Genomic DNA, 16,802 nt, shown 5'->3' with positions numbered 1-16,802 from the left:
TTTGGATCATTGTCTTGCTGTAGAATGAATCGCCGGCCAATGAGTTTTGAGGCATTTGTTTGAACTTGAGCATATAGGATGTGTCGATACACTTCAGAATTCATTATGCTACCACCATCAGCAATTGTATCATCAATGAAGATAAGTGAGCTGGAGTAGGCCATTCGGCCCCGAGCCATTCAATGTGATCATGGCTGATCATCCACAATCAGTACCCCGTTCCTGCCTTCTCTCCATATCCCCTGACTCCGCTATCTTTAAGAGCCCTATCTAGTTCTCTCTTGAAAGGATCCAGCGAACCGGCTTCCACAGCCCTCTGAGGTTGAGAATTCCACAGACTAGCAACTCTCTGTGTGGAAAAAGTGGTTCCTCATCTCTGTTCTAAATGGCTTACCCCTTATTCTTAAACTGTGGCCCCTGGTTCTGGACTCCCCCAACATCGGGAACATGTTCCCTGCCTCTAGCGTGTCCAAACCCTTAATAATCTTATATGTTTCAATCTCTTAAATTCCAGAGTATACAAGCCCAGCCGCTCCATTCTCTCAGCATATGACAGTCCCGCCATCCTGGGAATTAACCTTGTGAACCTACGCTGCACTCCTTCAATAGCAAGAATGTCCTTCCTCAAAATTTGAAAAACTGCACACAATACTCCAGGTGTGGTCTCACCAGGGCCCAGTACAACTGCAGAAGGACCTCTTTATTCCTATACTCAACTTGTTATGAAGGACAACATGCCATTCGCTTTCTTCACTGCCTGCTGTACCTGCATACTTACTTTTATTGACTGATGAACAAGGACTCCCAGATCCCGTTATACCTTTCCCCTTTTCCCAACTAGACGCCATTTACCATATTTCCCGGGGAAGAAGACGCACCCCATTTTGAGTTGCTAAATTTTGAAAAAAGGCGGCGGGAAAGGATCACGGGTTTGGTTCAAGGATGCAATGAGGACCGGGGAGCCTCCATCTTTTCCTGTCCCACAATGCGCTGTGCGGTTCAGATCTATCCCTCATTGCTGGCAGCTGATATAAATTCTTTGGCTGGTTGGCTAGGTCCAATTTCACCCTTGCAACCCTCATTGCTGGCAGCTGATTTATATTCTTTGGCTGGTTGGCTAGGTCCAGTTTCACCCTTGCAAACACTTTGCTGATGGCAACATTCTACCAGGACTCGGATGTTTGCAAGGGTGAAACTGGACCTAGCCACCCAGCCAGAGATTGTAAATCAGCTGCCAACAATGAGGGATAGACTTGGCTATCCCTCAGTACAGTAACATGTTCTTGATGTTGCTGAACTGAGGGATAGCCAAGCCTATCTTTCTTGGCTAACAACCCAACCTTTGGCCTCCAAGACGCAGGTAAATTTTCAGGCCTTGTTTTAGGCTAAAAAGTAGCGTCTGGGAAATACGGTAGATAATAATCTTCCTTCCTGTTTTTGCCACCAAAGTGGATAACCTCACATTTCTCCACATTAAACGTCATCTGCCATGCATCTGCCCACTCGCCCAACCTGTCCAAGTCACCATGCATTATCATAGCATCCTCCTCTCAGTTCACAATGCCACCCAGCTTTGTGTCGTCTGCAAATTTGCTAATGTTACTTGTAATCCCTTCATCTGAGTCATTAATATATATTTTAAATAGCTGTGGTCCCAGCACTGAGCTTTGCGGTACCCCACTAGCCACTGCCTGCCATTCTGAAAGGGACCCGTTAATCCCTACTCTTTGTTTCCAGTCTGCCGACCAATTTTCTATCCAAGTCAGCACTCTACTTCCAATACCATGTGACCTAATTTTGCCCACTAATCTCCCATGTGGGACCTTATCAAATTATTTCTGAAAGTCCAGGTACACCACATCCACTGGCTCTCTCCCTCGTCCATTTTCCTAATTACATCCTCAAAAAATCCCAGAAGATTAGTCAAGTATGAATTCATTATGCTACTACCATCAGCAGTTTTATCATCAATGAAGATAAGTGAGCCAGTACCTTCAGCAGCCATGTATGCCCAGGCCATAACACCTCCACCACCGTGTTTCACAAATGAGATGGTATGCTTTGGATCTTGGGCAGTTCTTTCTCGCCTCCATACTTTGCTCTTGCCATCACTCTGATATCAGTTAATCTTAGTCTCATCTGTCCACAAGACCTTTTTTACAGTCTTTTGCCTGTAGCGTTAATCATGTTATGCCCTCTCATCTAAATGTAAATATAAATTCCTTTGGTATTATTTAAAATAAGTGAAAATCCAGCAAATTGCTAATGTTAGAAAACGTAATTAAAAACAAAGTGATTGAAACACGTAGCATCTGGGGGGAAATAAAGAGATGGTTAACTTTTCAGGTTCTAAATCCTGTATAGTTAATAATAGGGAGGTGTTCCCTACATATTTGTTGAATTTGTTGAATATTCGCAATTAATATTTGCATGTGAAGAAGAGTCCCAACTCGAAACACTGTATAACCATCTCCCTCCATAGTTGGTTCGCTGAGTTCCAAGGTTTCACAAGGTTCCAGCATCTGCAATCGATTGTTTTTCAATCAGTTTATTCCCTGTTGCAGTTCACAGAAGTATGTGTGCCAATTAGCAAAATCTTTTACTGACCACATTTTACGAAGAAAGCATGTAATCAGCTTTCAGATATTTTTAGATGACCTGAAGCAAAGGATTTTGTGTAATGCATGTATTTTATTCTTTAATGTGAATGTCGAAAATGTGTTTAGTCCACACAGTAAAGGCCACTAATTCAATGTTACTGCTAAATATAAGCATGCAATGCTGAAAATGTATAATTGTTCTATAAAAAGAATAATTTGTTTGCTGAACAATAATTTGTCCAGTTAGAAATTTTAATTAGTTTGTTAACAGCAATGTAAATACTCAAATGACAATTCAGTCGTGGGATGGAAGATTGCAACCTACATGTGGTCGCCATGTTTCGACGAATGCAATCAACCCAGCGTGCACATTCAAATAAGATCAAATAGAAAAAGTTGTCCTACAACTTTAGGCTGTGCACGCCATACGCAAGAAGACAATTCAGTCTTCTGATCATTGCCCTCTCCAGATGCTGCCTCATGCTGATTTCCTCCAGAACTTTATGAATTGGCATTAGCAAAACACAGCTATTTTCTTGTACAAATCAAATATCCAGTACCTCTATTTAAACCTGTTATAAGGAATTTTTAATTTGATAGTGCTGTTTCTTTGAAATTGCTGTAATGACAACCAATATACATTTTGGCCTTTCAGTTAGAAGAAATGCAGCAGTTACGAAGCAGCAACCGGCAGCTGCAGATTGATATAGACTGCATAACCAAAGAGATTGACCTATTTCATGCAAAAGGTATGATGTTATCATCAATTTATTAGCAATCAAACTGTGTTACACTAATAATGTTCTATAAACAGTTTTAAAGGATCACCAACAGCTTTACGAGTTAAACAAGTTGGAATGGATTTGCTTCAAACTATAGATTGGGAAAACGTAATTAGTTCAGCTACATCATTACAGAATCATCAATGACTTAAAAAGAGCTTGCCACACTGTGTAGCGTGTATTGAAGAATCTGAGAACAAGAATACAATAGCAATAATGCAGGCATAGACATCTATGTATGTACTGGGACCAACCCTTACTTCTCTTTGTATCACAACATTTTCACATCTCTTTCGGGGAAAGAGATAGTTAGGCTGCATCAAATCCAGCATGAATCATGAGGGGTCAGGTGCTCAGCAATCGGTGAGAGTATCTTTAAGATTGGAACAGAAGCAATTGAGGGATTTAAGCAAGGATTTTGAAAGGTTTGTTCATTGATTTGTGAGTAACTCTTGCTGAGTGCTAGAATACTGCAGGAGGTATGGATTAGCTGAAGGTCCTGTCCAGTGGTGGAAGTATAAGTGACCAGGAGCTTTGGAAGTATTTCATGTAAAATGACTGTGGCATACGGCAGCACATGGCAGAGGTGAGCATTGTAATGGGAGGTCTGGGTAATGGAAAACATATTGAATAAGAAGCTTGGGTTAAGATCAAACAGAATGTTGCTATAAAAATGGGCATCTCTAAAGTCTAAAGGTTTCAACCCATGCTGATGGTTGCAGCGAGATTTAGAAATACAGGCACATCACGTTTTACGCATGGGTTACATGCTTGATAAGCAGCGTATAATTTTAAAGAGCCTAAATGTATCCAACTATGCTGTTTGCAGTAAATTTGAGCGTGCTATTCCAAAAATACAGTGAAGTGCCTGTATATTGGTTTGTAATTGTAGTTGTTCTGTCTCTTCCAATCTCCAGCAAAAGGCCATCACAACTTCAAGACTAAAAATCAGTCCAACAGCACAGAAGCAGTGGAGTTGTTTTGAGAGTTTGATTGATAACACTGCATATTATCAGTGGGGCATGACCCTAGCTCTGCAGATTATTTTGAAATTGGGTCAGATGGTAAATTAACTAGAAGCCCAAGGGTGAATCCTTGTGAGACTGCAAGTTATGGTAGTTAAATTGGGATAAGAGGTGCATTGCTGGAGTTGCCCTGGCTATAACTGGATAAGTTGTGCAGATACTAAGACAAATTCCATTGATTTGGACTATTGTGTGCAACAACCAAAGCTGTAGAGGAGTCGGGGATGTTAATATACCAAAGTCAAGGTCACAGAGAAGAGCATTTTTTGACATTGTTCAGCACTGAGATTTTTTTCATATGGAAGGTGAACACAAATCTGACAAATGATGAGTTCATTGCAAATGACGAGTTCGTGAAATTTGAAGCACTGGATACTGAATACTGGACTGGACGAGATACTGAAGTTAATGGTGACATACTGAATAATGGGAGATGGTGATGATGAGGAACAATTTACAACACTGCTAGGAGGTTGCAGTGTGACATGGATAGATTGAGTGAGTGGGCAGATGCAGGGGGGGATCTACTATGAAACTAATGAAGCTTAAGCTCCAGGGCCCCTAATCCCAGAGGCAACTTGGTCCAAATATTCTTCTGATTTAAATCGGAATTCCGATTTTTTTTTCTTCCTAGAAATGAACCTGATTTTTCACCTCGACTAAACCTCTCGCCTCAACTAAACTTCACCTTACACTTAAACCTCAACTCACTAAACCCCACCTCGACTGAAACTCGCACCTGATTACCGCCTCTCTCCCGTGGGGAAGGGCTCGATCTCAACATCAGCGTGCGTGCACCCCTCCCCTCTCTCACCAGCTCTCTCGGGCAGTGCACCTGCGCCGCGCTCTGCCCCGCCCCCCTGGTTGGAGCCATTCCGCTCATGCGAGGTGCCGCCAACGGCCGGGGAGGGGGGGCTATAAATAGCGTGAGCAGGAGAGAGGCGGCGATTAGTCGAGGCGCGGATTATGTGTGAGGTGGAGTTTAGTCATGAGATGCGAGGTTTAGTTAAGTTGAGGTGGGGTTAAGATGTGAGGTGAGGTTTAGTGAGGTATGGTTTAGTCGAGGCGAGGTTTAGGTGTGAGGAGAAATTTGGTGGTGAGGTATCGTCGAAGCGAGGGGTTTAGTGAGCGCGAGTAGAAGTGGGTGTCTGAGCTCAGATTCAGATTCGGATTCAGATTCAATTTTAATTGTCATTGTCAGTGTACAGTACAGAGACAACGAAATGCATTAGGAAGTGACCGAGGTGTTTCTGAGGGAGACGAGATCACTGCCTTCTGTGGCAGAGAATTCCACAAATTCACAATTCTATGTGAATTTTTTTTTTCTTATCTCAGTGCTAGGCAAAGAGACATTTCAGGTAACATTTTTTTGTAAAGATTTTTTTAGCTGTATGAGGCCATTTATTGAAACATATAAGATTATTAAGGGGTTGGACATGCTGGAGGCGGGAAACATTTTCCCGATGTTGGGGGAGTCCAGAACCAGGGGCCACAGTTTAAGAATATTGGCTAGGCCAATTAGAACGGAGATGAGGAAATACTTTTTCACACAGAGTTGTGAATCTGTGGAATTCTCTGCCACAGAAGGCAGTGGAGGCCAATTCTCTGTGGAGGCTTTCAAGTGAGATAAATAGAGCTCTTAAAGAGAGCGGCGTCAAGGAATATGGGGAAAAGGTAGGAACGGGGTACTGATTGTGGATGATCACAGTGAATGGCAGTGCAGGCTCGAAGGACTGAATGGCCTACTCCTGCACCTTGTGCCTATTGTTTATTTCATGAAATATATATCTTTTGGGGGTTATTTTATTGCTTATGTATTAGAACAATTTAAGCTTCTGTTATGTAAACTATCAACCGAAAGCTTAAGAATCACTTTCAATTTATTGAAGATGCAGGAGCTTGCCCCCTGAACCCCCACCGGGGTGCTGCCCCTGGACCACGCTGGGGGCCTAGCCAGCTTCCTGGACCCCCGGCCAATACTTCCTAATTAAAAATAATGATATTAATAATATAGTGTAATTCAACACAAAATAATAGTTAAAATAAAAATTTAAAGGTTATTAAAGTATCATGTAGGCTAGTTGTGAACGAAAAAACGTTCAAATTAAGGATGTTTCATTCTAAATATATTTAATATTTAATAATTACATTTAAAACACACTTAACATTTATGACAGAAATTAAAAAATGTTGGTGTTCTGTCGTGGAACAACCACATTGACAAAGATAACAGTGGTTACCCAGACCTCGTTGCTGGTTGCGAAGAGACCCCCATAACAGTTCAAGCTTCGTGACCCCAAAAATGTAGGTCCGCCACTAGGCCTCCTCCTGCACCTGTTTTCTATGTTTCTATGAATTAGTTGGGTGCCAGGAAGGAAAATGTTATGAGCAGAAGCTTAGAAGAGTGCATATTAGCCTCTTACATTGGAATTAACTCCATCTTTCATTAGCTGCATCACCTTCTAGTATCATAAGCAAGGAAATGTAAAAGCATATTAATTTTGTTTAGCCATGTTAAATCCTTATGTGAAAGGTAATGTGCCCAATAAATGTTATGTTACATTATTAAACTGTAAATTCTCCTCCTAGGACCACACTTTAACCCCAGTGCTATACACAATTTTTATGACAATATGGGATTTCGAGGTCCTGTGCCACCCAAACCGAAAGGTAAGCTACAGGTTTTATATAACGACTGAATGTTGCTTATGCTAGGGGATAATTTAGTCAGCTGTAATTTAGCTGTATGATGTATTATTATATGCACTTAATAAGTGATGTTCACTTTAGTCAAAATGACGTGTCATTATACTATTTAGAAAGAGTTGAATAGATATTTAATGAGAAAATGGGTTTAAGGGGTGTAAGTGTTCCTGTTGATGGCACCATTTAGCCATCAAAGTCCCAGGTCATCCTTTACAATTCTGTCCAGCAATGGATAAGTGGTGTCAGTCCATGAGAAGATATAATTGCAGATTACTGCAATATCCCCATCACCATCATTCATTGATATCTTGTATCAATCCTCCGTGAGTTTATTAATTAAAGGAATGCACAGGCTGACTTAAAGGATGGCTTGTTCAGAGTTAAAATAGATTTCTAGTGTTACCTATTGACAAGGTTCAGAAACAACCCACCTTATGTGAGAAAGAGTACAGTGAACCTGCGATTACCTGTTGTTGGCTGATGTCGCTGGATAACTAAGGACCTGTATTGTGAGAGTATAGTGCCCTTTAGGTCACCTGAAGCCTCCTATACATGAATACTGATAATTCCAGCTGCACTGCTCCAACATCTTTCTTGACTGTTTTCTATGTGCCTGCTTCAACTCCTTGCCTCGTTCGTTCGCCATGTGTCAGACGATGTAGCTTGCTGTTGGCTTCTGTCATCGTCTTTGCCTGACATGGAGTCTTGGAGGAGATGTAATTTCCTTACAATAAGCATTTAAAATACATACTTGTCATCAGTGATCTCTGGCACAGCTCTGAGAAATGATTCCACCCCCTTCTTTGTCATTGTCTCAATTTGAACCAGTTTGTTGACTTTTTCTCCATCCATTTCAATCTTGAGATTAATTTCCAATCTTGTATCCACCCTGTTTGTAACAGGTGTCTATTTTACGCCATGTAACATTGTTCAGCACAGCCTACTGGATCTTTTACATCTGCTTTTATTTACCTTCCGGTTCATATAATCCATAGCTCCCAGAGGGATCACGATCGCCTCCCAATTTCAAAACTTCATAAACTTCGACTTGTCCAATACTCTGCTGCCCAGAACCAAGTCCTCCTTGTACAACACATTTGTTCTGTTCAATTTATTTTGGTTCTCACATTTCCCTAATTGCACCTATTTAAAACTTTTTCTTGGTTTGTTGTCATATCTATCTGTTCAATTAACTGATTCTACAAGTTACCCCTACTGCCTGTCTACTCCTGAAATTATTTTGTCTGCTTCCCCCACCGCCCTTATTTTGCCCCTCTGCTGGTTTCTCCATATTCAGTGGCCTTGCCACATGTGGAGTTCCTTTCCAAAACAACGCTACTTGCAATCACTCTTTTAGGGCACTTTGAAATCTCCCTCCTTACGAAAGTGTTTCAGGATGTTTTGGTTTCTTTTCCATAAGAAGGAGTGGAAATACTTCTATATTTTTAAAACCAATCACAGGTTTTGCAGGAAAAAACAGCATGACTCGAACCACTAAAAGCAGTAAAGTCAGCGAAAAGCTAGGGCGTGAAGCGATGATTAATGGGTAGGAGGGAGTAGGTAACATTAAATGATAATTTAATTCTCAAATAGTTCTCTTATAGTTAACTTAACAATAAATTCAACTGGGTGTTTGAGGAAGTTGGGAGGATGCATTATTTTCAATGCCCTCTAACTTTTTGTTTCTAACAGAGCAGAAATCTGCAGTTAAACCATCAAAGCCAGTGCCAGATCAAGAGGAGGATGAAGGTGCTCAATGGAACTGTAGCACCTGTACCTTCCTCAACCATCCGGCCCTGATTCGCTGTGAACAGTGTGAGATGCCCAAGCATTTCTGAGCCATAATGCTCCCAGTGAAAGGAGGAATGCCCCATGAAATAAAGGAATTGTTTACAAAGCCTGCAATGACTCAGCAGATGCTATGCTGGAAAGAATTTTGATCTGGACCAGGTGGTCTCTATTGGAGGTTGTTGTTTCAGTACAGTGGTTTTTGAGATTAAATGCACAGATTTTAGATTCCACAGGCAATTGCTGGAGCTGATGTCGGGTTTGCCTGTGCCAGATGTATTGTTACTGATTGGGAAGAAGGATTTCACAAAGCCACATCTATATGAACCACTGTGTGTCTTACTGCCTCTTGCCCTATTTCCCTCACTTTCCTTCCAAGGACACATTTTAATGAGAAGTTATATGTTATTAGGACTGCAGAAGAGAATGGAAAACAAAATCAAAGCAAAGTTTTTGACTAAATTGAATGGAGCCGAATCTTGTGAAAGAAAGGGGTTTGAACGTCAGCCCTGAAGAAGCATCTGTGGATGGGGTGGGACAGAATGTCACTTATCAGCCTCTCCACTCAGTTCATCTTTCTGCTCTGCAACTTTTATAAGATTCAGCGATGGAATGGAAAAAAAATAAAACAACCATTTTACGTAGACTGAATACTCGCGTTTCCTACAAAGCACACAATCTACTCTTCAAGCTTCCTGTACTGAGCCCTACATATCAGAGATTCCTCTCTGACTTCTTCCTGTGTGCTCAGTTAGCTTCGGTCAGCAGAAACACTATAGGTACAAGAGAAGGCCAGGATAATGTCAGCAAGAATTGCTGCTAGTTCCTATCTGTTGACTCCCAACCTACTCCAACTCAGCCAGCAACCCCAAGTTCTCTCCCCTTTGCAGAAGAGAGGGATGTTTTCATCGGATTGTGCAAATTTTTATTTGGCTGTAACGTTCCCCTAATTCAATGGCCTTCTTGCACTCTCCATCTTAAATTCACACATGAAGAATGGTAATTTTATGGGTGCCATTGCTTTTGTGGAAGATAAGTAAAACTTGGGAAGGGTAATGTCTCTTTTTCTGCTCCAGAGTTTCCTGTATTACCTGTATGTATCATGCTTTAGACTTTGGTAGCTAACTTCATTGAGCGTTTTTTTTAGTAAAATCATTCTCAATCGACATGATACCTATGGGAAGTGAAGCCTTAATTTAACTTAAAGCTATGTATAAAGCAGCTTTCAGTGGCCTTTCTGTACAGCATTTCTATAAATTATGCTCTTGAACAGACCTGCAAATGCAGTTCGTAAGACAGTGTGACATTCGTGTGAAAATACGCAATTTATTATTTGAGACTCGATTTTATTTTTAAAATATATTTGTAGCTTTCCTGATTCCATAATTGTACATGCTTCATCATAGATTTTGAAATATTGAAGATGAATTTGAGATGAACAGCTGAGGTTTTTAAGCAGACCAATAACACTGAGTTGCTATTCTATGGTTCTGTGTAGTCTGTCAGGAATTTGAATTTTGCAGATTCAATTTACCTTTCGATTCAAATTTATTTTTAAAGCATCGATTCCTACTTTTCTGTTATTTATGTTGCTCAAATTGACCTTGTTGGATAATTGAAAGTTTTCAATGGATAAAAGGTCTGTATTAAGATTACAATGTATATAAAAACAATTATGTTGTCACATAGTGGTTCTGAGCTTCATCTGCAGGTCTAAATGAAAATTGACTGGTTTTAAGTTTTATTAATAAAACATAATGGGATATCTTAAGCGTGATGCTTTACCCTTTTAATTCGATACATTGTCTTTCTGACAAGCTATTTATTAAAAGTGAAGTTGAAATTTCTGAATACCTTTTGGGTTAGTGTACATTATACATGAGACACATTCCCCATTTATGACTCTCACTATTTGAATTTCTATCCAGTGCAATGGAATCTTAAATCATTTGTGTGACATAGAATTTGTCATATGTTTCTGCCCAAGTGCCTGAGATGCACTCAATGAAAATGTCCTTGTCTGGTGTCTGCATGGTGATACATGATGAAAACGATGCCGTTGTTTTTGGTGCACTAGTGTTGGCTACTACATATGACTGAGAGATCTCTCTGCCTCTATTCTAGTACTCTGGATATCATTGAGATTACTCCCATGTCTTGCTTTAGTATCTAAGGTTTCAAATGGGGCCTGGAGACCACTTTAGTTTTTAAAAAAAAGATAATATACTTGACATTCCAAGACTATCAATAAATCAAGGATTGAACTTGCTAAAGTTAAAATAGGAATTGAAAAAAAGCCCTCAAAATGCCAACCAAAATCCAGGACCTGATATTTGCCACCAAAGTTTTGAGGGTAGTGCATAGGAATAGTAGCCATGATCTTCTAAAGTGTTCATAGTTTTAAAAAACTGGCCCTTGAAACTGGAATATCAGACATAACTCGAGTATTTAAGAAAGGGGAGGGAAAGAAAAGTGTACATCAAAGTCTAATATTTGTAATATCAGTTCCTAGAATCCATAAGGAAAACAGTTGACCACTTTGAGAAATTTAAATTGATTACAGTGCATATTTATAAAGGGTTATTCGCATTCAATAAACTTAAGTTAACTTTATTGAGGAACTCAATGGTTAAAGTAGTTGAAAATATGTATGGATGAATTTAGTAAGATTTTGCATGAGAGACTTTTATGCAAAAATAAAGCTAATGGGGTTGCAGGTAAATGATTGGTCTGTGTAGGTGTTAAAACACTTGAATAACAAGAGTATGTAGTTGGCCACCTTCGGCCCAACTTTGTCCCTACCCAAGAAACCCCATCTATGTTAGTCCCAGTTACCTGTGTCCCATATCTCTCTCTCTCTCCCTATTTCTGCCTCTCATAAGTTTATATATTCTGTCAGATCTCCCCTCAACCTTTGAAATTCAAAAAAAAACAATCCAAGCTTGTCTAACATCACCTTCTAATGAATACACTCTAAACCAGGAACATTCTGGTTTACCTGTGCCTTCTCAAAGCCCCAACATCCTTCCTGTAATGGGTTTAACAGAACTTTATATTCAATGCCCTGACTTATGAAGATAAGTATACTATAAGCCTTCTTTCCCACTATCTGTGTTATGGGGCTGTCCCACTGTACGAGCTAATTCAAGAGTTCTCCCGAGTTTCCCCTGATTCGAACGCGGAAAATTACGGTAATAGCCGCTCGTAGGTACTCGGGGCTCTCGTGGACATTTTTCAACATTTAAAAAATCTTCACGAGTCTTCCCGAGTTTACCGCGTTTCCTGAGCACCTGCCGTTAGCGTTATAAGCCGCTAAGAGACTTCCCGAGCTCCGACGTACCCACTCCGTACATTCTACGTGCTTACCACGAGTTTGATTTTTTTTTTAACTCGGGAGAGCTCTTGAATTAGCTCGTACAGTGGGACAGCCCCTTTACCACTTTCAGGGAACTATGAACTTGGACCCTAAGATCCCTCTGAACATCAATACTACGAGGGGCTTTGCCATTAACTGTATGCTTTCCCCTTACATTTAACCTCCCAAGTGCAATGCCTCACACATGCTCGGACTAAACTAAATTCACGGACATCACCAGTTGCTGGGTGTCTCTCTGGTGATGCTCAGCCAGGCCTGTATCACAGCCATCTTTAGCTTATGCTTGTTTTGGGGCCTAGTCCCCTTCAGTTTTCACGTCAGCATATTAAAGGCATGCTCAATTGGGTTCAGATCGGGTGATTGACTTGGCCACTCAAGAATTTACCATTTTTTAGCTTTGAAAACTCCTTTTTTTGCTTTAGCAGTGTGTTTGGGATCATTGGCTTGCTGTAGAATTAATTGCCTGCCAATGAGTTTTGAGGCATTTGTTTGAACTTGAGCAGATAGGATGTGTCTATACACTTCAGAATTCATTATGCTACCACCATTAGCAGTTGTATCATCTGCCACTGCTGTAGCCAATCATTTATCCCTTTGACAACCTTTGTCACTGTCTGCAGCCTCACCAATATTGCTGTTGTCTACAAACTTACGAAGCAACCCCTCTACATTTATGTATTTAAGTTCAGTTTAGAGATACATCGCGGAGTCCGGCCCTTCATCCCACTGAGTCCGCACCGACCAACGATCTCCGCACATTAAGATTACCCTACACAATTTTACATTTACACATTTATACCAAGCCAATTACCCTACAAACCTGTACACCTTTGGAGTGTGGGATGAAATCGAAGATCTGCAAGAAAACAGATGCAGATCACGGGGAGAATGCACAAACAGGCACCCACTGTCAGGATCGAATCCGGGCCTCCTGTGCTGTAAGGCAGTAGCTCTACCTTGTCGCCCAAGTCATCTATATATCCCCGACTACAGGGATCCCACCACAGTTCCCAGCGGACCTCCATTGGTCACAGACATCCAACCAGAATAACATCCGTTCATTACAACCCTCTGTCTTCTACAAGTAATCCCGTTCTGAATCCAAACAACCAAGTCACTGTGGATCCCATCCATCTTCTGGATCAGCATACCATGAGGGACTTTATCAAATGCCTTACTAAAATCCACCGCCCGGCCTTTATCGATCACCTCAAAAAATGCAAATCGAGTTTGTAAAAGATGACCTGCCTTGGATAAAGCCATGCTGACTGTCCCAAATTAGCCTATTCTCTTCCAAATGTGAATAATTCCTATCCCAAAGACTCCTACCACAGACGTGAGGCTCTCTGGCCTATAGCTTCCTGAACTATCCTTACTTCCCTGCTTAGATAAACATTGGCTGTTCTCCAGTCCACTAGAACCTCACCAGTGGCCCAAGAGGACACACAAATTTTTGTCACGGCGAACAGGAACATGCATGCATTGAACTCTCACCATCACTCTTTTAGAAACATCCCTATTTCTAATCACCATGTAGAAATTACAGCTGTGTTTATGCATAGTTTCCCCCCTTTTCATGGCACCATAATGGCTTCACAGGTGTTTGTAATTGCCTCCTCAATGCAGGTATAAGAGAGTTCTCAGCACCGTCTTTCCTCCAGTCTTTCAATTAGCTTTGGAAACTTGTATTGCTGTTTACCAACCAAAGTTGTGCCAATGAAAGTCAAATAAGCCATCAAAGAAAGAAGAATAAAACTGTTAGAGACATCAACCAAACCTTAGGCATACCAAAATCAACTGTTTGGAACATCATTAAGAAGAAAGAGAGCACTGGTGAGCTTATTAATTGCAATGGGACTGGCAGGCCAAGGAAGACATCCACAGCTGATGACAGAAGAATTCTCTCTATAATAAAGAAAAAATCCCCAAACACCTGTCCGACAGATCAGAAACTATCTTCAGGAGTCGGGTGTGGATTTGTCAATGACCCCTGTCCGCAGAAGATTTCATGAACAGAAATACAAAGGCTACACTGCAAGATGCAAACCACGGGTTAGCCGCAATAATATGATGGCCAGGTTTGCCAAGAAGTACTTATTAAAGGCAACCACAGTTTTGGAAAAATGTCTTGTGGACAGATGAGACAAAGATTAATTTATATCAGAGTGATGGCAAGAGCAAAGTATGGAGGAGAGAAGGAACTGCGCAAGATCCAAAGCATACCACCTCATCTGTGAAACACGGTGGTGGAGGAGTTATGGCCTGGACATGTATGGCTGCTGAAAGTACTGGCTCACTTATCTTCATTGATGATACAACTGCTAATGGTGGTAGCATAATGAATTCTGAAGTGTATAGACACATCCTATCTGCTCAAGTTCAAACAAATGCCTCAAAACTCATTGGCAGGCAATTAATTCTACAGCAAGCCAATGATCCCAAACACACTGCTAAAGCAAAAAAAGGAGTTTTCAAAGCTAAAAAATGGTAAATTCTTGAGTGGCCAAGTCAATCACCCGATCTGAACCCAATTGAGCATGCCTTTAATATGCTGACGTGAAAACTGAAGGGGACTAGGCCCCAAAACAAGCATAAGCTAAAGATGGCTGTGATACAGGCCTGGCTGAGCATCACCAGAGAAGACACCCAGCAACTGGTGATGTCCGTGAATCACAGGCTTCAGGCAGTCATTGCATGCAAAGGATATGCAACAAAATACTAAACATGACTACTTTCATTTACATGACGTTGCTGTGTCCCAAACATTATGGTGCCCTGAAATGGGGGGGGGGGGGGGGGGGGGGGGGGGGGGGGGGACTATGTATAAACACAGCTGTAATTTCTGCATAGTGAAACCAAAATGTATAAAAATGGCCTTTATTAAAATCTGACAAGGTGCACTTTAACCGCATGTGAGTTGTTTTCTATTATAAATTTCAAATTGTGGAGCACAAGAGACAAATAAATAAATGATAGGTCTTTGTCCCAAACATTATGGAGGACACTGTATATATTGTACTCTACAATGAATCAACATACACCGTGAATACCATTGATGAAGAACTGTGGGAAAGTGAGTAATGTCGACGGGAACATAAAATTACATATAAACATTGAGTGTGAAACTGGCAGATCAATTTCAGCAAGTTTCTGGTCACATTTTACTCAAAGCATAGATTCAAGAAGTTTTTTAAATGACACAAAACTGGGAACAAAGAGGTTTGTGTGCCCTCTATATTAAAATTTAGGGTTGACTGAAGAAATAATTGCAATAATTGGGACATCTAAAGGCGTCATCAAATTTCAGTTTTGACGGAGTGCTACGGAGCCTAGTTAGGCATTTAGAACGATGTAGAATTCTCGTCATTGCATCTTAATCTTAGCCTTGGGTGATTGATCAGTCAAAAGGAGAGAGAGAGAATATATGCATGTGGCATGTTTATCTGAAATATAAATTGTTAAGGGGTGACTGATTGACTAAGAATTTGAGAAGTTCAAGATATGATAAAATTGTCCTTATTTGGAAGGATTGGTGTAAAGGGTTAATTTGGGAAGTTTGGGTTGCAAAGGAGAATTGTAAAAAGTATGAGGGGATACAAAGCATACAAGGCCAATTCAGTGAATGATTCTAAAAATCCATGATTTTTGATTGCAAAGTATATTGAAGGACATGGTGAGTAGACAGATGACATAAAGATCATCCAAGTATCAGCATTAAATAGTGGTACAGGTTTGAGGAGCCGAGTTCCTAGATTCTCAAATTTATGGAAAAATTCCAAGTCATGATGCTGTTTGGAAATATTTTAAGGAGAATTCCTCATGCCCTAATGCTTTTTGTATGAATTAGTGCATATGGAATGTAGAAACAGTTCACGACTAAACAGAACAGGCCCTTTGTCCTACAATGACTATGTCAAACACTATGTTAATTAAATTAATCCCAACTGCCTGCAGATGAACCATATCCTTAATTCCCCACATATTCATGTGCTCAATTAAAAGCCCTTAAAATTAAATGCATCGATGGCAGCACATTTCAGGCCATTCTCTGTATTAAAAAAAACTTTCCCTACACATTCCCCTTCTCACTTTAACGCTATACCCTCTGGTATTTGACATTTTCACACTCGGAAAAAGACTCTGACTGTCCACCCTATCTATGTCTCTTTCAATTTTATATAATTCGATCAGGTCTCCCCTCAGTCTTCGGTGTTCGAGAGAAAAACAAGTTTGTCCGACCTCTTCTTATAGCTAATACCCTCTAATCCAGGCAGCATCCCAATAAACCTCCTCTGCACCCTCTCCAAAGCCTCCACAAAGCCTTCCTGCAATGGGGTGACCAGAACTGCACACACACGCCAAATATGGTCTAACCAAAGGTGCAACATGACTTGCAGACATGTATACTCAATGTCCCGATGACGGCAAGAATACCATATGTCTTCTTCGTAATCTATCTACTTGTGTTGCTACTTTTAGAGAGCTATGGACCTAGACCCAAAGATCTCTTTGTGCATAGATGCTG

General features: G+C 40.7%; 1 protein-coding gene across 2 annotated transcripts in view; it reads left to right on the top strand.

The window, feature by feature from the left end:
• Window positions 1-10,668, top strand: part of tab2 (TGF-beta activated kinase 1 (MAP3K7) binding protein 2) — a 41,048-nt gene extending 30,380 nt beyond the window's left edge. For both annotated transcript variants that reach the window (XM_055639025.1, XM_055639027.1), the window contains exons 7-9: window positions 3,256-3,349; window positions 6,997-7,077; window positions 8,806-10,668. In XM_055639025.1, coding sequence (XP_055495000.1) covers window positions 3,256-3,349; window positions 6,997-7,077; window positions 8,806-8,951 — 321 coding nt within the window. In that variant the 3' untranslated portion in view covers window positions 8,952-10,668. The remainder of the gene's footprint in view (window positions 1-3,255; window positions 3,350-6,996; window positions 7,078-8,805) is intronic.
• Window positions 10,669-16,802: the final 6,134 nt, after the last annotated feature.

The sequence above is a fragment of the Leucoraja erinacea genome, chromosome 8 (genome assembly GCF_028641065.1).
Source record: "Leucoraja erinacea ecotype New England chromosome 8, Leri_hhj_1, whole genome shotgun sequence".
Lineage (NCBI taxonomy): Eukaryota > Metazoa > Chordata > Chondrichthyes > Rajiformes > Rajidae > Leucoraja > Leucoraja erinaceus.
The sequence above is the reverse complement of the archived record's forward strand: the minus strand, read 5'-3'. Positions and strand labels throughout refer to the sequence as shown.